This window comes from Ammospiza caudacuta, chromosome 5, assembly GCF_027887145.1.
Source record: "Ammospiza caudacuta isolate bAmmCau1 chromosome 5, bAmmCau1.pri, whole genome shotgun sequence".
Lineage (NCBI taxonomy): Eukaryota > Metazoa > Chordata > Aves > Passeriformes > Passerellidae > Ammospiza > Ammospiza caudacuta.
Window position 1 is genome coordinate 5813958 of NC_080597.1, and position 23658 is coordinate 5837615.

Below are 23658 nucleotides of genomic sequence, written 5' to 3' on the forward strand. Positions count from 1 at the left end.
GAGATTTCTACTGAAACTACAGAAGGAATTATCACGTGTTTTACATTAAGTACTGTACAGTCAGACCTGGACAGGATTAGCATCAGTGCCAGGATGATCCATTTACACACCACAAAGTTTTATATCCCATGAGAAAGATAATTTCTCCCATGATAATACTCCCTACTTTTTTTTTTTCCCCCTGGAACAATGGCTCATTAATGACTGAAGAATAAAAAAAGTTATGCCACACTTTGTTTTCTGCAGGGTGAGAAAAAGCACAGAAAAACTTAAAGGAGTCTAGTTAATTTTCTGTGCCACCACATCCCCTCCTTCCCCATCTCTTCCACACACACCACTGCCCACTGGTTATGTGAGATTTTGTGCCAGGCTCGCCAGGGTAGCAGTGTCAACACTGGGGTGGGTGACCAAACCTTCCTTCTCTTGTGCCATATCCCATCTGGGTTACCACATCCCTACTCATTTCCTTTTCTGTCCCTGCTTTTTTCCAGACTCAAAGCTGCTTTTCTGTTCTTGCCCCATCCCCTTGAATCCATGCCCACCGAGGTCAGGGAAGACCATGGTCAGCTGGGATGGCTGAATCAATTGCTCCCCAAACCTGCAGCCCTGAACCATCTGATGTTCTCTTACACACCAAAATGAGAGGTCCACGTGGAAGCCAAAGGGACAGCAGGGGCTGCCAGGACAGAGCTTTATGCTCTCACTTGGAACGAGGGGCAGAACTAGTGGAGGGTGCAGGTTTTTCCTGCCCACCACCTCACAGTGCCTTGCAGAGAGAACCAGGAACCCAGCACCCCAAGATCAGCTGCCCTTTGCAGGCAGGATCTAAGGACATTAACAGACTGAAATACACACCACATCCCTGTAGTATTCCCAGAGGAACTCAGAAACTCCAGCTTGAGCATCAACAGCACTGCTGAAGGGCAAAAACCGTGCACTGTCCTCATGAGCCCAGCACTATCGCTGGGTTTCACACAGCCTGCCCTGTGTGCAGGGACAGTGACTGATTCAGCAAATTTCACCTTCCCCAGACTTAGGGCAAGGCCACAGATGCTCTCCAAAACCCACTTGGGCTGCAGCCTGCCCACTGACCTGGGACAGCCAAAATGCCTGGCCAGGAGCAGATCCACAGCAATGACAGCCACAGGGAAATGGGCTTGAGGAGAAAGTAGGAGAGAAGCAAACTTCACACAGAAGCAACGCTGATTTTTGAATGGTTAATTGTATGCTTTGGTGGTTTAGTTAATAACCTGAAGTGAGACACACACTGCCATGCAGCACCTCTTCACCTAACAGAGGCATCTTTTTGACACACCATGCAGACTGCCACTGTCACATAATGTTTGAATAAAAGCTATGAATATTAAAAGCCATGAATATTAAGTCTGCACCCACAGCATCTGAAACAGCAGCTGGAACACACTGTAAGGCACAAAGCAATAAAGTACAAGAAACTCAAGGAGATTGAAAGCTACCAAACTTCTACAATATTGCCAGTATTGATCAATTACTCACCCCCTTCCTTTGAACCATGGACAGCCAAAAAGCAGGACCAGACACAGAGCTAAAGAGGAGCACTTCTCTGCTCTCTCACACTCCTGAGTACCAGAGAGGATAAACTACACCTGGGCTTTAAACCTGGGTTTAAATGGCAATTGCAATCATTTGCACTCTCAGCTGCTCACAGCTATCAGTGCCCAGGTAAAGCCCACTAAGGAAAGGAGCCAATCAGGCTTAACAGAAGTCACAGAGGCTGGGTTAACCCCATAAACCTCATCTCCCAGCCCTCGCCCTCACAACTGAACCCTCCACGTTAAATCTGGAAGCCTTTATTGCCATTAGCATGAAGTACATGTCCCAGAGCCTTTGGATCTCTCACTTTAGACCAGGACCCCAGTGTGCCACAAGCTCTCTGCCAGCAAAGCTGGGTGGCTTTGGTCTGTAACATGTGGCTTGTGCAGCAGCAATATTCAGGGGCCCCAATGTGCTAGGCACTACACAGACAGAAATTAATTCCCATAGTTACTGTCCTCCTAGATAAATGTAAAACCTTATACTGAAGAGTTTTCTCACCTCCTTTTTCAGCAGGACAATCATACAGCAATACTGGTATTCCTCTCACTTAGGCATAAGGGAGAAGACTGAAAAACATATTGAGCTGCCAGAGATGTGACTGCAGCATGTCAGATGTGCAGGCAGGTGACCCTGGAGAGCTCATGGAGAAAGAGCAGGGGTTCCCACCCACTTGTTTGCCTGAGTATGTTCCCCAGAGCCCCAGCAGATTTATGTCATCACTGCAGTCACAGTGCCCTGCTGCTGTTATTTAGATGTGGCAGAGACCACAGCGAGCTCAGGTGGGCTGTGTCCACCCCTTGGCACACCCCAAGAATATCTTCATTTCTCCTGAAATCACTCCCACTGCTCTAGCAGGAACAGCAGGGGAAGACAAGCCAAAAAGCAGAACCAGACACTGCAAAACCCAAGCCCTCTTTAGTCACCAAGCTGCATCTGTTGCTCCCACATTTTGTGGAAGGATACACGTCTGCTCCACCAGCAGTGAGAGCCCAAGGTCTCCAGCTGTCACTGTGCTGCCAGCACTGGGGCTCTGATATATTTAGAGCCCACAGCACCACACCAGCTCCTCTGCTCATTAAGCCATGATATTTGAGCTATGACTTTCATTGCTGCTTTCAAGGTAATCTATCTGAGCAACCTCTCACACTGTAAATCTGGCTGCTGAGCAAGAAAAATATGGTTGCCCCAATGTGACAGAGTCACTGCAACGAGCTTGGCTTTTTATTTAGAGAGCAGGTTGTATGTCTGCCTCGCAAGGACAAACTGGGTGAGACGACTGACCAATGCATCTGACCCAAGGCTGAAAATAAAAGCTGGCTTCCCACCTTAGTTTCCAAGTAAACTGCACCAAGTGACGCAGCTCCCCATACTACATTTCACAGGCAGCACAGATATATTTAGCCCAGCGTGCCCCTCCCAAGGCACAGTGCGGGGCACAACTGGCTGAGCAGAATCCAGGCAGGACACAGGGAAACAAACCAGGCAAACCATCCTCTCCTAGTTAGCAGCACAGCTCTTGTTCACTTGCTTTGTTTTAATATAAAAAAACAAATAAAGCCTCAAAACAAGGAAACCTCAAAAGAGGAGTTTTATTTTCAGGTCAGGCAGCAAATCCAACAGTTGGAATTATGTCCTGGAAATCAGCAGTGCAACTTAGTTGTGTTGTTGGGTGTTCTTTGCATTTCCATCCCAGAGTCAGACAAAACCAGCATCTATCCTTGTGAGAGAAAATGGTGCAAACATCACACAAGCATCAGTCCATGTGAACATGAAATCTCCTTCCATGGATTTGAAATTAGGAAAACCAGCCACCTGAACAGTGATACTTGGGTGCCTGAAGGAGCACACTGGATCTAGAAAAGTGCCCAGGGGAGAGGAATTTCAGTAGTGTATAGACAACTAACTTGCAAATGTCTTGGTGTATTTCAGAAGACACCTCTCCTGCAAGATCTTTCCAGGAGATCACCCCAGGGCTGTGGGAGGGTTAGAAATTAAAATGTAGCTCTAGGAAGCTGAGTTTCTACCCTCAGGGCCCTGGGAAGTGATCTCCTCCTCAGCCTCCATCAAATCAGATAAAAACAAGCCAAATTATTGTGATTAGAATGACAGAAGGCAGTAGCTGCTCAGAAGCACCCACCAGGCAGGGTTTTGGCACCAGCTGGTTGTACAAGGTGATGAACCAGAGATGTTTCCAGCCAGAAAGCTACAACAGGGCTGTCTGCCTTCTCCAGAAGGGCTCTCTGCCACACAGGAACATGGGGCATCTTCTGGCTTCCATGTGGGGCAATCTCCTGGCCTCAGCTGGAGAAATTACACACTGAAGTCTTTGCATAAAAGACTTCTCAAATCAGAAAGACGATCCATTGCATGCTGGAAATGAATCAAGAAATCACAGCAAAACATAACAAAGCTGTGTGAACAGGAGTATCCTGTCAAGACCCCTGACTGCAGCTTTGCCTAACCGGGCTGGCTTTAGTTCAAGGCTCTGGGAAACTCTCACTCCAAAGGACGAACCTTCAGCTCCGAGCTGGCCCAAGCAGAGCGCGATTCCTTAAGGAGCCCTCAGTGCAAAACACAAACCCACTTCTGTTATCATCTTCCTCATCCCAAAAGGGAGGCAAGGTGGAGTCAGGGAAGATTTGTGGCCATGATAAGACTTTAATGTCTGAGTAACACTCCAAGCACAGAGACTTTTGATTTCTCAGCCTTGCACTACCTCACCCTCTCCTGTGACGATTTAAGGGGCCGAGTGGAGTGGCTGTCTCCTAGACTTTCCCTCCTTTCCCCTAAAGTGTGCTCTCTTCAGGCCTTAGATCCATGTCCTTCCCTCAGCCAAGAGAGGCCAAGCACAGCTTTTGCTCATGTTACTGCTGCCCCAGACAGCCAGGAGAGGAGCCAATTATTTAAAGATGTGCAGAGTGAGACTGGGGTATGATTGTAGTTACTGACCCCTGGGCACCCTGCAGCAGAGACCACAATGTGCTGAGAGGTGAATAACCCTCCTCCTGCAGGAGAGCTGAAGAAACCTCTTTTCCTTATCAGACTTTTTTAAAAAAACAATAAAAGATTTGTCTCTAATTAGAGGTTGAAATATTGTTTTTCAAAACTCCTGCAAGTCATTCCTATCCTACAGGTTGTGTTTGTGTCACTGACAATGTCTATTACCCAAACACAGAGGAATGACAGGCATAGCTTCTTATCCCTGACTGGGTGAGTGCAATGCCTGGAACCAAATTTATAATAAAAATATTTGAAGTTAAGATTCAAAATTCAGTTCCCTTCAGTAGTTCCTGCTTTAGCACACTACCACTGTATCCATAATGAAAATCACTTGTTAAAGTACAAAGAGCACAGTAAGCTCTTCAAACACCACTGTTCCTCTAAATACTGGCCAAAAAGGTTAAAATACTCACCTAGCTCATCACTGTTCCAGTGATGTAAGGTTTGTAACAGTCCTGCCATGCACAGGAGAGGTTTCTGAGGGAACCAGGCTTTTCCCCTGCAAGAACAAATCTCCCCCTCGTTTAGATTAATTGATTTCACACATAGTTGTTTATGTGTGTGGCCTCCCTTGATTTTCTGAGCTCTCCTCACTCCAAACAAAACAGCTTAGGGATGTAGATGGAGCCAACTGCATCTGGGAAGAGGGGAGATAACACCTCAAAGCCAGACAGAAAAGGACATTTCTTGCTTCAGAGGCTTTTCTCTGGATGACACTTTGAGGCAGCCTGACAAAAGCTTGCTTCTGGGGCACACCATAAAACTGCTTCAGAGACACAGTGCACAGAGCCCAGCAGGAAAAACCTCCCCACAATGGTGGGAAGGGGCAAAAGGAACTTCTGAGGAGAAAGATATATGGCAAACTGTGGGACTGCAAACAATAGATGAACCAGAAACTGTCTTAAATTTTAAAACACCCTGATTTCATATAACAGCTTGTAGCTAGACTGGGAGAGCACCAGGATCCTCATTTGTGCATGGAACATGTAGCAGGCAGCTGTGCACTACCAAACGCTGGTTCAGAAGGAAAATTTATCTTTGGAAAGAAATCTGGGTATTAATTTGAAAGCACAACACAGAGCAAGAAAGATTCACTGCCCTCAGCCTCTCCAGCCATGTGGATACACCACGGGTTCAATCTGCACTGAATTACAACTCATCACTGACAAAGCACTGAAGTAGCCAGCCAGCAAAACCAGTGGAAATACACTTTTGTGGATTTGGTCAGAGCACAGAATCTCAGTTCCCCAAGAAGGGCTGGGATTTCAGCATTTGCCTGCATCCCAAACAGGGATGAAAGGTCAAAACATTACTCTGTTTCATACTATGAACAATTCCAAATGCTCTTGATTTGAAAATGCAGGGGTGGGAAGGAAGATATTATTGATAGAAACAAAACAAAACAAGACATGGACAGGCTGGAGAGGGTCCAGAGAAGGGCCACAAAGATGGCAAAAGGATGGGAAGCCTGCCAGAGAGGAAAAGGCTGAGAGAAGAGGGCCTTGAGAAAAGAAGCTTAAGGGAGATCTTATCACCATTCTTCTAGTATTTAAACAGTGGCTACAAAGAAAATGGAGACTCCCTTCTTACAAGGAGCCACATGGAAAAGATACAGGGTGATGGGTTACTCCTGGGGAGATTCCAACTGGACAGAAATGGAAAATTTCACACAATGGAAACCATCAGCCTTTGGAATAATCTGCCTAGGGAAATGGATTCCCCAACATTGGACACCTCCAGGATTTGCTGGACACTGTGCTGGGCCATCCTGTTCAGACTGTGCTTTTGCCAAGAAGGGCTGGATCAGATGATCCTTTATGTCCCTTCCAACCTGCTATCCTGTGATTCTGTGAAAATGAAAGGTTGATCCAAAAGGAGAAATTTTGGGTGTTGACGTGAAATTTAAACTCTTGTTCTGGATATCAACATAAAATGACATTTAAATGTCAATTGGAAACAGAAATCATTAGGTTTTGAAACATCACTACAGAAAAGCATGTTTTTCTTCTGGAAATTTCAATTTAGATCAAACCATGTTTTCTTCTGGGAGCTTTTTTTTCATTTTACCAGCTCTGTGTTTGTTTGTTGTGCTGCCTGAGGACTGGACATTGGCTGCAGGCATACAGATGTCTGCACTGAGGTTATCCACACTGGAGATTGCTTACAGAAGTCCAGGAACACACCGGCACCCAGAGTTTCTTAGGAACCTGAACTGTTACAGAGTAATTAGCTGTTAAAATTTAGGGAAATGGTCCGAGGTGTCAGATGAGTAACAAACAAACTCACTTTGCACACAGAGGAGGAGTGGGGTCTGCAGATACTTCTGGATGCAGAAAGTGCATCCAAAGCATCACACAAGATTACACATCTCTCTCCAAAGGCTGGCTTTGCAACACTTTGGAGAGGAAAAGGCAAGTGTGCCTCTGGAAGCACTAAACTATCTCTAAAATCTCATTATTTATTTGATATTATTCCTTTGCAGAAACAAACCCTACATACAAAAACCCTAACTCCAACCTCAGTAACCCACAAAATTTCTGTGCAGACACCTTTAGGCAGATGTGTAACTATGAGCACCCTCTGTGCAGGACCCACCATCCAAAGGCTGCTGTGGAGGCAGGGACAATGACAGAAAGCAGCATTTCCCCAACACCTGCTGCTTCACACCCATGGGACAAGGGCACAGCACAATTCACAGGGACTAGTCACAGATGCAAGGCCTCAGATTGCCACTCATCAGGACAGCCTGGCAGATCCAGCCAGCACAATGCTGAGGTAGGCCAAGGGAAAGCCTTGCCAAGGCAGGAGTGACAGGACCAGGGGATGAATTTGATGTGATGATGCTGGTGTTGAAAGCCAAAGGATTCTGTACATGTGGACAGAGCAGCTGAAGGGAAAAGTAAAATGTATTTAGGTGGAGTCACAACTGGTGACTGAGCAAACCAGCAGCATTTGCCTGAAACCAAATGGAGAACAGATTATGTTCAAGCAACTCTGGAGCTTTTAACATCAGACCAGCACCTGCGAGCTGATGGATTTCTGGATGTCACTCTACAACTTGGGAAAGGGTGTTGAGTTTAGGAAGCTCTGACCATCCCAGGCAGCCTCTGACACCTGTCCCAAGGTGTCAATGAGCCACAATTTCCACAGGACTGAACCCTATCCTGGCTGTGGACAAAGTTTTTCAGCTTTGTGAAGATCACCACCTCTTTTATCAGCTGGGAAGTAAGAGATAACATTCCCTGTTGCCTCAGGGAGCTGCAGGAATTGGTAGAGGTAACCAGCAAAGCTTTCCATGCCTGCTCTGAGGCATCCTGTGGTGGCCAGCTTCCATCTGACCAGCTGGGGATGGACTGCATGGAGCACCAGGTTTGCCAACTCACATCTCACTCAGGTTTACCAAAAGCAGCAACAAACCGACAGAACTTTCTTAATAGCAGCAATAAATGGACAGAACTTTCTCTCTAATGTATTTAAAACACATTTCCCAGCTCAGCCCTGTCCATAAGGTAAAGTAAGGCTTAGGTAGCACAGACTAACTATGTCTAAACTTAACTGTTATTCCTATTGCTTCCAGCTTGGTTTTATGCTTGACTTGAAAGCATTACCTGGCCTCTCTAAGCAGGGCCTGGTCCAGACTTTCAAGTTACCCCACTAAAATTTTTTTAGTTCAAGAAATGGGAAAAAAAAAAATAAAATATACACACTCCTGCCAACACACCAGTGTCAGCTGTGCTGACAAAGATGCCTCCATGGTCACAGCTGTGCCCACAGAAAATGCTGTGGCTCCCCTTCTTTCACAGGCTGTGGCAGAGACACAGTCTAACACAAGCAGCCAAACTCAGACAGAAAATTGTTCCTGGTGTGCGAGTCTGACCTAATTGGCACCATTTTCCTGGAAGATAAAGAAGTTTTACGTGTCTTGTAGATAAAAGTTTGGGTTGTCACCTGCAGTGGGGTTTTATACCACTGGGGTGCGGCTGTTGTTGTGCAGAAATACAGAGCCTTACATCTTCTCAGCATGCTGTGGAGGAGAGCTTTTGAGCCTTCCAGCAGGCTCCTTGGAAAACAGCAGAGATGCTGAAAGAGCCTGTGAAGCTTCAGTAAAAACTGAACAAAGCCAGTGCTGCACTTACCAAGCTTTCCCAGCTGAAAAACCTCCTTGCCATTCATAAAAAAATTATGAGATGTTCATTTTGAACACTGGCAAAACTCCCAAACAGCTAGTTAAGAATAGGTGGAAATGGGGAATAGTTAAAAAAACCAGAAGAGAAACCAGGACAGGCAATTGGTCATAATTCACAGGAGCACTCACCCCACTCTACCTGTACCCCACTCCACAGGTGGAATAACAGCTGCAGCCACCCACAAGGCTGCACACGTTGCTGTGAAACCTGGTTTGTGCACACCACACATGGGAGCAAGAGCTGACATTTTGGTCTAAAACCAGAAACGTCCACTGCAGTGTAAAGAATGATGGGGCTACCCCATAAATATCTGCATAATCTCAGTGTAAGACTGTAAAGCTTCAGTCAGTTTTCAGAGATGCAAAACTGGGCAAAATTGACAGTGACAGGAAAATTGACAGGACACTACAAACCTTCCCAGCTGTGACACAGAAATGATAATGGCAAAATATTTACTAAACAAAACACTGACGTGCTGCCAGAACCAGTATTTACAGTAATTATTAACAAATCTGAGCCACAGAATATAATAAAGGAACCTGTAGAATTTCTTGAGCTGTAAAAACAGAGGAGGGAAAAAAAAGGAACTCAATTTGCCTTTGTACAGTATCAATTTTTTATGATTGGAGACAATTTCGAAGTGCTCAGGAACACCTCAGGGAGTAATGAACCTGACAGTCACAAAATTATTTTTTCTGAAAAATGTTCCATTAATGAAGACATGCTTGGGCTCATATGTCTCTCTCAACACTCTGTGATACATAACAAAGCTCAGAAAGGTTTTCCAGCTAGGCAAGGGAGATTCTCATTTAATTTGCTTTACAGCTCCAACTTGTCCATAACAGAGGTGCTACAATGCTTCAGGACTCAGTTAAACAATGGCAGCAAACCAGCCAAAAAGCTAAATACAGAACTGGAAAAGGAAGAGAAATTTAGAGAGACCACTGAAATATTAGTATTCCTGTGACTTTTGTTAACCTTGTGTCCTTAATGATGGACAAAAACAAATCCAAAACACATGTTCCACCCAATCACTTCAGGCTCCCTCACCTCCAATCGAGATGGGAGAGCTGACAGAAAACATATTTTCCCTCAAATCCTTCAATGTGTGTTCACAAATCTCTCTCTATACAAAGACAAAATGCTGCTCTGCTTTTCTTCCCCTAAGACAAAAACTATCAAACCCTTTGAGCCTTTCCCACGAGCTGCTACTTAAAACCATAAATTAATCAAAACCAGGAGCTCTTTACCCATCCCTGCACGCAACAGTGCCATGAGCTCTCCGGCCACAGACCCATTCCCAGGAAAATTCACTGATCTGAGTGGTGCATTCTGCATTAATTCATCTCATTCTGTTTTGCTCCAGAGGCTGAGATGAAGCTTTGCAAAATGAACTAGTCACTCTGAATAATCAAGGCCAGACTACTCAAGAATGCCCAAGTATCTGAAATAGCTGAACCTCAGGGAAAAACGGGACCTTTGACAGCATTTGGAGCTGGATACTCCACATCAGCAGTCATGACAGCCCTGGCCTGCATTACCTTTGCTCTGAATGTGTGAGCATTAAACCCCAGGCCACCGGGTTAGCTCAAAGAGGGGCAGAGGAGGCCAGGGCTCAAACCACCCCTCTCATGTGGCAGACCACAGCATTAGCTGCAGGCATGCCTGGAAAGGGAGAGCAGTCAGGGGTCTCCTGCAGGGTTATGCAGGACACGAAAGGTTTCATCCTGATGGTTTTATTTAGATGGAGAAGGTTGGGTCGTATTTACTGTCCCAAACTCTGAAATCCTAAAGAAAGCAAATTCTACCCAGCCTGACAGAAAGAGGAGCATTCCTTTCCTCTGCTTGACCCTCTCTCCAGCTTTTCTGAAGATGAGGGGCACATCACTCACTTCTCAAACAAACCAAAAGCCAGCTTGGGGAAGCCCAGCTCAACAAAGTGAAATAAGGAAGATGCCTTTGCAGGGAAGCACCTACTGGATCCCTATGGGAGCAGAAAGAGGCACTGTCCCTTTAGAGCTGGCCAGGGAGCAACTCAGCATGCCTGGTCTCTCTGGGAGCAACCACAGCCAGGGAGGAAAACTGTGGGCTACAGTGGGACAAGGAGAGATTTCCTGAAGCCCGCTGCAGAATAAACACTCCGAGATGAGAGGACAAGGGACCCTCCAGTCCTGAGGGCTGTGCAACCAGATTTAAAAATAAAACCTAGGAGAGGGAGAACTGGCTTGCCCAGGAGCTTGAAAGAGCCAGCACGCAGCGAGAAGAGGGAGCAAGCAGCAAACCACGGGGCCAAGGCAGCCAGGAAACGCGGCAGCAGCAGCCAGAGCCACAGCCCAGCCACAAGAGAACAGGTCGGCTTGGGAGGGATGGGGCTGGCTGGGCAGTTAAATTTAGACAGGTAAACATTCCGAGGGGAAGAGATGGGGTTCACACAAGCCTCATGTTTGCCACTGGAGCCCCCGGGGACAGCCCTTCAAAGAACTGCTCGGGGGCTGAGGCACCTCGGAGTGGGGCTGTTGGGGCCATGGGTTGGGAGCACAGAGCTCTGTGGGGCATCTTTACCCCAGCATTTGCTCCAAGCATCTTCCTGCCTGGCAGCATCCCCAGCCAGCAGGAAAGCTGCTGAGAGAAGCATGGAGGACACTGCAGCACAAGGAAAGGTGCAAATCCTGAGTGTGCAGGGTCCAAAGGGACCTTGCAAAGGAAACGTGCCAGGGGAAACCCAACCAGCAGTATGGCTGTGGCCATTTTGTGTCAGAGCCTTTCTGAGCTCCCTTTCAGAGGGAAAAAAGAGTAAAAGAACCAAAACCAAGGAGTTAGTCTTGCAAACTCGGCAAGCCTCTAGAGCTCAAGTTATCCAGACTCTGTGGAGGGGACACACAGCACTCCCTGCTCTGCCCTGCCCTGCCTGCAGCCCTGAGAGCTCCCAGCCTGTTTCACAGCTCCCAGGGGAAGGGAAGGATCCCCACAGGCATCCCAGGCTGTCTCACAGCTCCAATGGAAGGGAAGGATCCCCACAGGCATCCCAGCCTGTTGCACAGCTCCCAGGGGAAGGGAAGGATCCCCACAGGCATCCCAGCCTGTTGCACAGCTCCAATGGAAGGGAAGGATCCCCACAGGCATCCCAGCCTGTTGCACAGCTCCAATGGAAGGGAAGGATCCCCAGAGGCATCCCAGCCTGTCTCACAGCTCCAATGGAAGGGAAGGATCCCCACAGGCATCCCAGCCTGTCTCACAGCTCCAATGGAAGGGAAGGATCCCCACAGGCACACACACCACAGCCACTGCAGAGGGCTGCCAGCAGCCTGCAGTTCCAAGGCAGGGAGAGCATGCCCACGCTGGGGAGCTGCTGTGCCAGGAGTGAGCATCAGCCCCAGGGACCCCCAGCCCCACCTCTCACAGGGCAGGGCAAGACCTGCCTGAGCTCCACCAAGTCCTAAACCAAAGCCTGGAAGGAGGTGGTGGATCACAGGCTCTGTAATTCTGCCCATATGGTCGCAGCCAGTTGTCTCTTGAGCCCAAGAACTTGCACTTTGGTGGAATGTCCCTTCCACAGAGACACCCCCTCTCCACTGGAAGATTTTAGGAGGTGGAGGAGCAAATGCTGCCTTTGGTTTGTTCTGAAGGTTGATCACCCTGCTGTTAAAACACTGCCTGGTTCTAACAGATCCTAAATGCCCAACCACATGCCTTAAGTCCTCTTGAATTGGAAAGCTCTCCAAGCACCAGCTCCTTTCAGAGCTGCTGAAAGCAGTCAGGTATCCCACCATTCCACATCTTAATGTTTGTTCTCAAATGCTACACATGTCCTCATTCCTTACATCTCCCATTAGAAAAGGATTTTTTGTAGTCTGGGAGAAATTCCCCTGAGCTCTCTCTGCGCTGCCTTCAGTTTTAATAAAGTCTGTGTGCCTTCTCCCAGGAAGTGAAGATCCCTTCCTATGCAAAAGTGGGATCAAATCACAGACTTGCCTGTCTTACATAGCATGCCTTGGCTGTCCATATTCTGATTTTACAAGTACTGTGTTTAAAAGTCTCTCTGAAATGCTCAGTGTGTGTGTGTGTGTGTGTGCATGTGTGTCCAATTTATTTGGAAATGATGAAATGGTTTTTCACTCGAACTTTGATCAGCTGCTAGAAAAAAAAAAAAAAGATCTTATGAATAGAAACAGTTTATATTCATTTAAATGAGCAATCGTGCAGTTTTCAGAAAAGAGCTATTTCCCTGTGTGCCTTGAAACCCAAACCCAACAACTTCAGGACAAAAGGCTCAAGATGTGAAGCAGTCCAGAAACAAAGGGGCCTACTGGGCTAGAGAAAGGGACAAATAGCTTAAAGGTAACCTTAAATTTCACAGTATTTGATCTCTTCCTAAAAGAACAAGCTCCTGGAGACTTTGCTATACAAGAATGCTAATTTTTCTTTAAAACACAGGACCCCTGACTTTCTAGACCCAGCTCTTTCCAAATTTCTATTTTCTTTCAACTGATGTAATGAACTCTGGCAGACTGGGAGGGAAAGGGCTGAGAAAGAAGATTTCTCAGGGCTGGGAGCCTGCAGCCACAACTTCAGTTTCAGCTTTCCTGAACTGAGATCAGTCACACGTGGAAGGACATTTTCAATGTCCATGCACCAGAGACAAGGGAAAGGACACGGGGGCTGCTGACAGCTCCTGAGAGGAGAGGTGTGCCAACACTGCAGGAGCCTGGGAGGAACTCCTTTCCAAAGGGAAGGGATCTGCTGCAGACACTCCTGGGCACAGAAATGAATGAGCCACGGAGATGTGAGCATGGGAAACCCAAGGCTGGGATGGGGCCAGCTCACTTCCCCAGCTCACACTGGCAGCTCATCCTCATGCTTCTCTCCTCACAGACTCAGCTGTTTTCTTTAAAGAAGGATAAAAACCCCAAGTAGTTGGGCTAGCTTCTCTGCACACGTGGCAACTCATCCCATTCCCTGGATGTTTGGGGTGAAAAACACTCCACCTGAATTCTTGCAGAGCCCAACCTTTCCCCTGGCTAAACCCAGGTGTCCATGCACAGGCTTAAGAGGAGTCTGTCTCTCTCTTGCCAACCTTGAGAAAGCCCACCTCTTTCTCTTTTGGGAAGAAGAGCGTGGTTCTTCTTCCTAGCTTGGGTCTCCATGTACAACTGCACCTGGCAGAAGACAGGCACCTGCAGGTGAAAGTGCCACCATCAGAAAAAGTGGTCCCTTCAACTCATGTGTCGATGCCCAGCAGCAAATGTGGGAAGGAAGTGCCATGACAGGCTCACACCTGAGCACTGGTGTGGTGTGGGGAAAGCTGGGGACACTCTGGAGATGTGCATGCACCAGGCAGGCTCCAAAGGGACAGATGGACAAAGATGAGTGTAAAGGAGACAGACCTTGTGTGTGCCCGATGCTGTGTGGGCACAGAAGCTCTCAAAAAGGGCACCAAGAAAGAGCCCCCAACACCTAGGCAGGTAAGCAAGCACTGATGCACACAGTCCTGATGTGCAGGGGAGTGGAGCAGAGCAGACTGCAGTGGAATTGTGCAGGGGCACACAAAGAACACCACGCACAGGCACCCAAGATTTTGGGAGAAGAAATTGAAGAGCTTAAGTGTCAGTACATGTGTCAGTACATGTGTCAGTACATGGAAAAGCTCTGTCACAAAAAACCCCGATCCCAAAGGTGAACAGGTGAGTATGTGGGTGCAGGCAGCAGGGCAAGAGTGATGATGATGATGATGATGCACTGTAGGGCAGCCAGGAATGCATTAAGAGATAGGTGAAAGTTGGATAGTGAGAGGGACACTCACTGATGGCAGAGGAAAACTATCAAAAGCAGAGCAATAAAGTGCATCAGAGCACACAAAAATATGTTCGGGGAAGTTGTTTTACCCACACCATTAAGGGAAGCATTACACCACAATTCCCAGAAGAAAAACCAAGTTTCACAAAAGAGCGTGGCTGTCACAGACGTAACTGGGATGCTGATGCCCTGGTCCTGTGAAACCGGGCACACTTTCACTTCTCTGTGCTTCCAAGAGCACAGATGCCATGGCTCCTGTTAGCACATGCAGCCACACCACAGCACACGGGTGAGAAGGACACTGTGAGCACTCACAGGAAAGCTGCTGTGCTCATACCCAGGGAAAGGATCCTCCTCTGACAGTAAAACAGTAAAATCCCTGTGCTCACACTACTCACCTCACTGGAGTAACATCTGTTTTGTGAACTCATGTCTGTCATGCCTGAGGAACATCTGTTTCACCAGCTCAGCGTCTGCCACCCCGCAGGAGCATCCCTCGAGCCCCAGCACCATCCCTCACACCGGGGCCGGCCCTCACACCGGGGTCGCCCCTCACACCCCGGCAGCGCCCCTCACGACACCGCGGGTCTCTCCCACCGCACTAACACCACCAAGGCCACCCCCAATCGGCCCCAGCCCCGCGCTCCGCTGGCCCCTCCGCTGGCCCGGGGGCTGCTGCCGGTGGCGGCTCGGCCCGACGGTCCCAGCCCGCGGTAGGGGCCGGCGCCGCGGGGGCTCCGCTCCGGGCAGCCCGATCCCCGCAGCCCCCGCTCCGCCGCGGGCCGGGGGCGCCTCCCGGGGTCGGCGGCAAAGCGCGGACGCGTCTCCCGGGCTGGGGAAGCGGCGAACCCCCGGTACCGCCCGCGCCGCCTCCCGCCCCTTCGGGGGCCGCGCAGGGAGGCGCCCGGCCCCGGGACGAGCCGAGCCCGGGGGTCCGCGGCGCCCGGCGCGGCCGAACCCCTCCCGGCCCCCGGCCTCCTCCTCCTCCCGCCGCCGCCCTCCTGCCGCCGGGCCGGGGCCGCCTCCTACCTGCATCTCCCGGGCGCCGCCGGCGGCAGCGGCAGGTGAGCGGGCGCCCGCGGCGGGCACGGGGCTCCGCGTCCCGCTCGGCGGCGTCGCGGCGGCCGGAGACCGCGAGGGGACGCACCTGCCCCGGGGGCCGCCGCCCCGTCGCCGCGCCGGGCCGAGCCCCCCGCCGGCTGCGTGAGGGGAGCGGGGGGACGCTGCGGGCGCTGCCCTCGCCGTGCCCGCGGCGGCGCTGGGCTCCGGCAGCGGCGGCACCGAGCGCGACTCCCGGCCGAAGTTGGCGGCAGCGGCGAGTGCCGGGCCCGGGAGGTGCCGGCGGATCCCGGGGGCTCCGGCCGCCTCCGCCCCGCCTCCCCCCGCCCCGCACCGCCCCCCGCGCCCTGCGCCCGCCCCGCCGCGGGCACCGCCGCCGCCGCCAGCGGGATGGGGCTCGCTGGGGGGCCCGGGCGGCTTCCCCGGCCGGAGCGGGCGGGGGCCGAGCTGCGGGGCCGCCGCCGTCGGGGGGCCGTGCTGGGGAGCGGGGCAGCGGCGGGGACGGAACGCGGCGGGGACGGAACGCGGCGGGGCCGAGCGCTGGAGGCCACCGGGCTGGCTCCTTCCCCCGGCAGCCCCCGCAGGGACACTCGGGTGCCGCTCGCTCCCAGCGCATCCTGCCGGGCTCCCTCCCTGGCTGCCGGGCTCCGTGCCCGCCGCTTCTCGCTGTGGGGCTCACGGGCACCCCGCTCATGGGGCTCCCGGCCCGGGACACGAACGTGCTGGGAGCCAAAACCCCGCCGGTGCGGGCAGCGGGTTCCTGGCCCCGCCAGCGCAGGGCTGCTGACCTGGTGACCCACTGCTTCATCTCAGCAGGGAGTTCTGGCATCTGCCTCCCAGTGCGGGTGGGAGGCTGGGTTGCAGTGAAGGTGCGAATGAGGCAGAGCCCGGCTCGGGGATGCTGTTGAAATTGACTGGCAAAGTTTGGCAGAGGAGACAGAGCATGAAGCTTTCGATGGGGCTGGCACTCAACAGGCACATCTATCCCTTGCGTGCAACACCAGGAATCACACTGGGGGCTGTCCCCCACCCTCCTTCCCATAAAACTTCACAGATTCGCAGCCAGATCCCGTTCTCACTTTTCCTGGCAGAAGCAGGAGTAGCTGCAGAGGCATTAGCAGGATCACTGTGAATTTATGTTGGTGTAGCTGCGAGCGGTGCCTACCCCCGGGACTGCTGGGCAGCTCCGTGCACGGAGACAGGATTTGCACGCCTGGTCTCCGAGCTTGGTGGCAGCTCTGCAGCAGCCAGGAGTTACACTTGTTGTGTCCAGGTCCCCATCTCTGGGCCCCACAGCGTCAGGCATCCAAAGTCCCCACACAGCAGGAGCTGCAGAGCCTCATAACGCAGTGCAAGGAGTACCTTGCTGCTCCTACACGTACACAGACTTACGCATGTAAGGATCCAATTGGAATTACATCAGGGAGGCATTTGGCCCCCCGGAATTCCTCAAATTTGTACTGGCTTGGGACAAAATGCAGCTTGAGACACACACGGACATGAGCATCTTGTTTCAAGCAGCTCTGAGCATCCATTTGGGCTCAGGGTGGAAATACATGAGCATTTTTAGAGGAGCAGGTAAGTGTCTGAGTACAGGCTGCACACTACAAGTAATTGAAGGCTCCAACTGTCTTAATTTATGACCAACTGCACCAGTGTTTCCCATCACTGCAGTCATTAGTGATACTTTCTTTTAATGGGAATGGGAGATAGAGGAGGTACAGCTAGAGGTAAATAGTAACCCAGTGTTTGTGGCAGGAAATAAGGAGCCATTGTCCCCAGCGCTGTCTAGCTAGAAAGATAATAGTTGGTACAGCAAATGCCAACTAATTAGAGGGCAAAGGAAGTCTTGAAATTGCAGCTGGCTGCAGGAACTTTGAGGTGCCAGCTTTTTTTGCTCAGAGGTAAAGCCTGTTTACCACATGGGCTGCTGTTCCCTGCTTGTCTGTCAAATTTCAACTTGCACATTGAGGCTGCACAGAGGAGAGGCAGGGTCCATCCTCACCAGAATCCTCTTGGGGCTGGCTCTGCTTACACCTCGGGATGGTGCCTTAAATCAGGGTCAGAGGGAGCAGACAGGGAAGGCAGAAACACTGGAGCACCAGCAGAGGTGGTTGGGCAGCACTGGATACATGTGTTCCTTAAAACCTTCAGCTATGGCCATGTGGATCACTCCAAAAAGAGACCAGGTTATTGAAATACCATTCTGGCCTCAGCACAGTCCATGAGGAAGATGGGAATTCCTGCAGCTTTAATCCATCCTGCTGTGGTGGGATGAGAAGGGCCACTGGGGACAGATACATGTGTGTCAGTGTGTGCTGGGTGCCAGGAGGGGCAGGAGGGACAGCTGGGGTGTGCATCCCCAAACTGTGTGGGAGTGATTTCCTAGCTGACCACTTGGAGGGCTTGAGAAGAGGTGAAGTGTCCTGAGAAATGAGGAACCAGCAGGAACGAGGGGCATGGCCCATCTCAGAGGTCTGTGTCTCACCTTGGCAGTGCTGCCTCTGCTGAGGACAAGAACCCCACAGAATGAGTTGGTCACGGAGCTGGTGTGGGTGGGTGATGGCAGGAGAGCACCTTTACATTACTGTGCCCTCTCTGCTGAATTGTCTTTGTTTTCTTCCTTCTTTTATCCTAGTCTTCCCCACAGGATTGCTTTATCCTCCACCAAAAAAAGCTTGCAAAAAGCAGCTTAACCTATGCAGCTCAGCCCCCTGGAAAGCTGTTTTATTTCTCTTCACCTCACTGCAGCATTCCTATGGCTCCAATTGTCCTCATGCTCCTCCTTCTCTTCTGCTACATCTCATGTCTGTCCCCTCCTGGTCTCTGCTACCTGTGAGCAGGAAGAGGGTGGGGAAGTGCTCCAACTATTTGAGATGTGGAAATCCTAAGCTCACTCTGCAGAGGAGAAGAGCAATTTAAAATGTATTAAGGGATATAAATCCCTCTCAGTTAAGGGCAGGACCCTGCAGAATATATGGAAAAGCAGGAGACCTTATCACTAGAAACTCAGTCATGGGGCTACAACTTCTCTTAAAGCAGCTGTAGCCCAGTCTGTGGTGTCCATAACCTCTCATCTCTTGAGAAGTTTCTTCCATCCCTGCAAAGTCATCTTCCCCCTGGTCAGCCAATCCTGCATCCAGGGTGGAGCTGAGGCACAGATGATGCCTATCCTGGGACAGCTTTCAAGGAGAAGGAATATTCACTGTGCTTCTTTCATTGACATGAAAGAAGCACAGTGAATATTGTGGTGTTTTGTCCTTTGCCACTTGCCCCTGGTGGGGGCAATGCCTGCAGTGGGATTACTACCAGCAGTAGAAGCAAGTCTAAGGAAGTGGATTTGTGAGGAAGTGGACACGTTTCCAGCAGATTGTTATGAGTCAAGGTGGAATTCGCAGAATAAAAATCTGGAAATGGAAAAAAAAAATAAAATCTTGAGCTCCTGCCAAAGGAGAGCTCGTTCCAGACAAGCTACCTGATCTGACCTGCCTTGCAGGTGTGAAAACCTTCATTGACCCAGCCCCACATTCCCTACCTGCCCTTGCAAACCCCAGAGGAAAGCAGCACCTCATTCCAGGCGCTGTCCTCGTGGGAAGCAGCCAGTTTTCCTTGGGGCGCAGAGCTCACGACCTGAGCATCTGTGGCACTCCACAAAAGGAAATATAGGCTAAACATCTGAAACATTTTCCAATGTTGACGTCTTTCAGATGATGGAATTGTCTCCCCAGGGACACGTGGATGCTGCACTCGAGTCAGAGCTCCAGGAGCCGACAGTGCAGGGGATGGGAGAGGTATTGTTGGGAACCTCGCTGCTCCTGGACCAGGGAGAGACAGCAAGGGGGGGAGAGGAAATGAATTAGATGACTTGAATAATTTCCAGCTCTAATTGCTATGATTTTGCAGTAGTTTTCCCAGCCCCAAGTATAACATTAACCATCAAAGCACGGCTTCACTCACGGTCAATTAAACCAGGATTCATCTGGCTTGACATCACCAAGAAAAATCCATCCTGGACTCAGGGACACCCTGCTGAGAAAAGAGAGAAGCCAGGCTGGGGCTGGTCACTGGTCATCCTGTGGCATAGGCAGAAGCTCCTGGACATCTCCAAGTATTCCCTTCTGCCAGCACAGGACACAGAGGGAATGCAGCAAGTGTGTGATGTGCAAACACCTTTCCTCACCTGAGTGATGCACTGGTAGGGTCCCTGGGATTGATGTCCCCATCTGGATGGTCCTGCTGGCTGGGGGCTGCTCCAGAGGTCAGATGAAGACAGACAGCCTGCAATGCTGGCTGACCTGTGCAGCCCTGCCAGAGCCAGGCTACCTCTCCACATCCAGTGGCTACACTTTACCCTCTGTCCAGTTTGCCCCTGGCCTCCCTGGTCCTCCAACATGCAGATCAAGGGGTTCAGTGTCTGGAGCTGCATTCCTGAATGCCGAGGTCCATGGGGTGGAGAGCAGGCCAGGGAATGGCTCTCCCACTGCAGCTCTCCTCCTTGCTCTTCCTCCACAGTCCTGGTGCAAAGGGGTGAGCCAAGCCATTCACTGGGTTTAGAAAACCAAGAGATGAGTAAGAAGCCCTTGTGAAGACTCTGGGGTTTGAAGGACCCAGCAGTGACCAGGCTGGCTTGGCTGCTGTGAGGTGAAGCCCTGGCTTGCCTGTCTCCATGAGTGCTGGTAGCAAGGCTGGGGAGAGCACAGGGAGTTCAGGTCTCCTCATTTAGCCCTTTAATCATTAGACAGGCACTCCCAGCAGCAGGTTCTGTGGGCTGGCTGGGTTAAAGTGTAACTGCCCCCCTCGGCGGCCCCGCCAGGATCCCTGGCTCCAGGGACCAGGGCAGCTCCAGGCTCCCCCCAAGTGCCACCAGCGCTCACTGGGGGCTGGCAGGGACAGCCCGAGCACAGGCATGGACAGGGCCCTCCTAGGGTTTGTTCCATGGAGCTGGGAGAGCTCCCCCATCCCTCCCTCCCTGCTATGGACAGACAAGCATCACCTGTCCCAGGGCACTGCTGGGCAAGGGGACAGGAGATGGCCCTGGCGCAGCCCAGGGTCCCAAGCCTTGGCACAGCTCCGTGGTGTGGGGAGGCACAGGGCCACAGCCATAGCCAGACAGTGAGGTAATCTGCCCCTGAACTCCCCTCCTCTCAGACCAAGGCCCTCAGCCTCTTCCACTTGGCTTAAACCCCGAGGTGAAGAGTTGTGCATCCTTTCCAAAATCTTTATCGGCATGAGTGATGAAATCTCTGGATATTCTTATTGTCCCTGTGAATGGCTGATCCTGTTCTAAACTCTTCCTTCTTGGCCTCCCCTGCTTCCTGTGGTAACGAGCTCTGCAGTGCAATTAAACCTGTGCTGTGCTGGTAACCCGGGCCCCTTCAGCAGGGCCACAGCTCTGTGTGTGTGTGTGCAGAGAGGTGCCAGTGCCCCCCTGCATGCCCCCAGCCCCAGGGCACAGCCAGAGCTGTGGCTGGCACCCGGGGCCCCCTCAGTGCCCGACTGTCAGGGAGTGAGGAAACACAAACTCCTCCCTGTCCCACTCAGAAGGGAATGGTTGTCCTGCCAGCCCTCTCCCTCCAGATTAGCGATGCTGAAGTCCCACAAATCTGGCAAGAAGATGTCTCCCAATGGCTGAGCATCCACAGATGGTTTGGGGGAAGTGCACATGAGGGTCTAGCTGGGATCTGTCAGAGAGAGATGAGCCCCAGCATCCCCTTCTCCTGTTCCTTTCCTTTCCTTTCCTTTCCTTTCCTTTCCTTTCCTTTCCTTTCCTTTCCTTTCCTTTCCTTTCCTTTCCTTTCCTTTCCTTTCCTTTCCTTTCCTTGAAATTTCCTTGAAATTTCCTTGAAATTTCCTTGAAATTTCCTTTCCTTGAAATTTCCTTTCCTTTCCTTTCCTTGAAATTTCCTTTCCTTTCCTTGAAATTTCCTTTCCTTGAAATTTCCTTTCCTTTCCTTGAAATTTCCTTTCCTTTCTTTCCTTGAAATTTCCTTTCCTTTCCTTTCCTTGAAATTTCCTTTCCTTGAAATTTCCTTTCCTTTCCTTGAAATTTCCTTTCCTTTCTTTCCTTGAAATTTCCTTTCCTTGAAATTTCCTTTCCTTTCCTTTCCTTGAAATTTCCTTGAAATTTCCTTTCCTTGAAATTTCCTTCCCTTTCCTTGAAATTTCCTTTCCTTGAAATTTCCTTCCCTTTCCTTGAAATTTCCTTTCCTTTGCTTTCCTTGAAATTTCCTTTCCTTTCCTTGAAATTTCCTTCTTCCCTTGCTCAAACAATCTTCCATAATTTTTTCCTTTGAAAGGCAGGCAGGCCTCTGGCTGATGAGAGGGAAGGGGATTATTCTCCTGATAATCACTGGGATTTTTACCACACAGCAGCTTCAGCTAAAGGAGGAAACCAACACCATTCAGATATTACATCCAGCTTTCCCATGGAGCATGGAGATGCTTGGGGTCACGTGGAGGTTTGTGGAGGGCAGAACCCCACAAACCCCAAGCCCGGGGTGAGAGCCACTCCCTGGGCTTGCCTGGTGCCTCTGCGTCCCTGCTGGCTTGGGCACTCCCGGCTGCAGGGCCAGCCTGGCACCCTGGTGGCCCTGGGGACACACAGGTGACGCAGCTGGCTCTGGGGAGGGTGGCACGTTCTCTGTGGCCTGGCAGGTGCAAGGGAAGGAAATGAAATGTGCTGAGACACCAAGCCAGGAGGGTGCGACCAGTGCCACCCTGCCACCAGTGCCACCAGTGCCGCCAGTGCCGCCCTGCCACCAGTGCCAAGGACAGTGTTAGGAGGTGTCAGGACTGACGGTGAGGCTGCAGAGGGAGGATGAGGGCAGCAGGCAGGGATATAATGTGTCTGCCAGGGCTGTGATTGCTGTTTGTGCCTGGGAGGGATGTCACACAGCCTAGGGACGGGCACTATTTACAGCCAGTGAAGCCACAGCACATTTCCTGTTTTTATTTCTGGGTCCCACAAATCCCAGGGACAAACTGGAGAGTGTCAGCGAGGCTCTGCAGCTCCTGGCTGGGCTGCTCTCAGTCCTCCTGAAAACCAACCTGGTGACAATAAAGCCTTTGTGTGAAAACCACCGTGTTTTGTAGGCTCCAGAGTGCCCTTTGATGACAAATGCCTTGGCTTCATAGTCTCACCTTCACAAGGGAACACAAATACAATCCTTTGACACTGAAGCTTCTAAATAAATGAATAAATAGAAAAATAGCATGGGTAACATATGGGCTTACACAAACACCAGCACTAAAGGAGGCAGAGGTGGAAGCTACAATAACCAAGGCACCAGTGCAGTCACAAGACACAAAGAAGGAAGAAGCCACATGGCAACAGATGTTTTTCTTCCAAGGCACTCAGATGTTGCCATGAACATGGTCCTGGGGTCCAGCCACCAGCCAAAGGGCTGCGCATGGACACTGATGCTCCCATGGCATATCTCAAGGGCTTGTTCATGGAAAAAGTGTGTGTCTGTGTGTCTGTATGTATTTACACATGCTAGAAACTAAAGATGTAGAAACCAATGGGTTCTAGCTCAGAATCCTGTCATGTACTCTTGCAAAGGTAAAATTAAAAACATCAGAGTTCCCCCACGTAATTTAAGTGCAATTGTCTATGCATTCTGTATTTTCTGTGGTTGACATCCTGAAGTGATGACTTGGAATTTTCAGCTGGAGACACAGATTTTCCAGGATGTGCACAGCACCTACCTGCTAACACCGCTTGTGGCATCTGAAGTTACAGCAAATCACTAAATGTTTCATCACATCCTGGGGCTGTAATTATACACACCTGCAAAAAACCAGAGAAAAACTCCCCAAAAAACCCAAAGCAAAAAAATCCCCAAACCCAGAGAATCCCACAAAAATGGAAGGCACCATGATTCATGCCCAAAACGTATTTGCTCATGTGCTTAATATCTTGGTTTTCACTCAGGGGGATTCCTGTCTCGTCTCAGCTTCCAAAGGTGCTGTCTGGGAGGATCTTTTTTGTGGATTTGATTCTTGTTTCTGAGCATTTGCTGTTCACCGAAGCTACATTTTTCTA

General features: G+C 50.5%; 1 protein-coding gene across 2 annotated transcripts in view; it reads right to left on the reverse strand.

Moving 5' to 3' along the window:
• Window positions 1-15663, reverse strand: part of WNT5B (Wnt family member 5B) — a 67922-nt gene extending 52259 nt beyond the window's left edge. The window contains exon 1 of one of the 2 annotated variants that reach the window (XM_058804555.1): window positions 1516-1694. In XM_058804555.1, coding sequence (XP_058660538.1) covers window positions 1516-1533 — 18 coding nt within the window. In that variant the 5' untranslated portion in view covers window positions 1534-1694. Of the gene's footprint in view, window positions 1-1515; window positions 1695-15584 lie in introns of those variants that run through there. The other variant, XM_058804556.1, reaches the window with a different exon arrangement.
• Between the last annotated feature and the right edge of the window lie 7995 nt (window positions 15664-23658).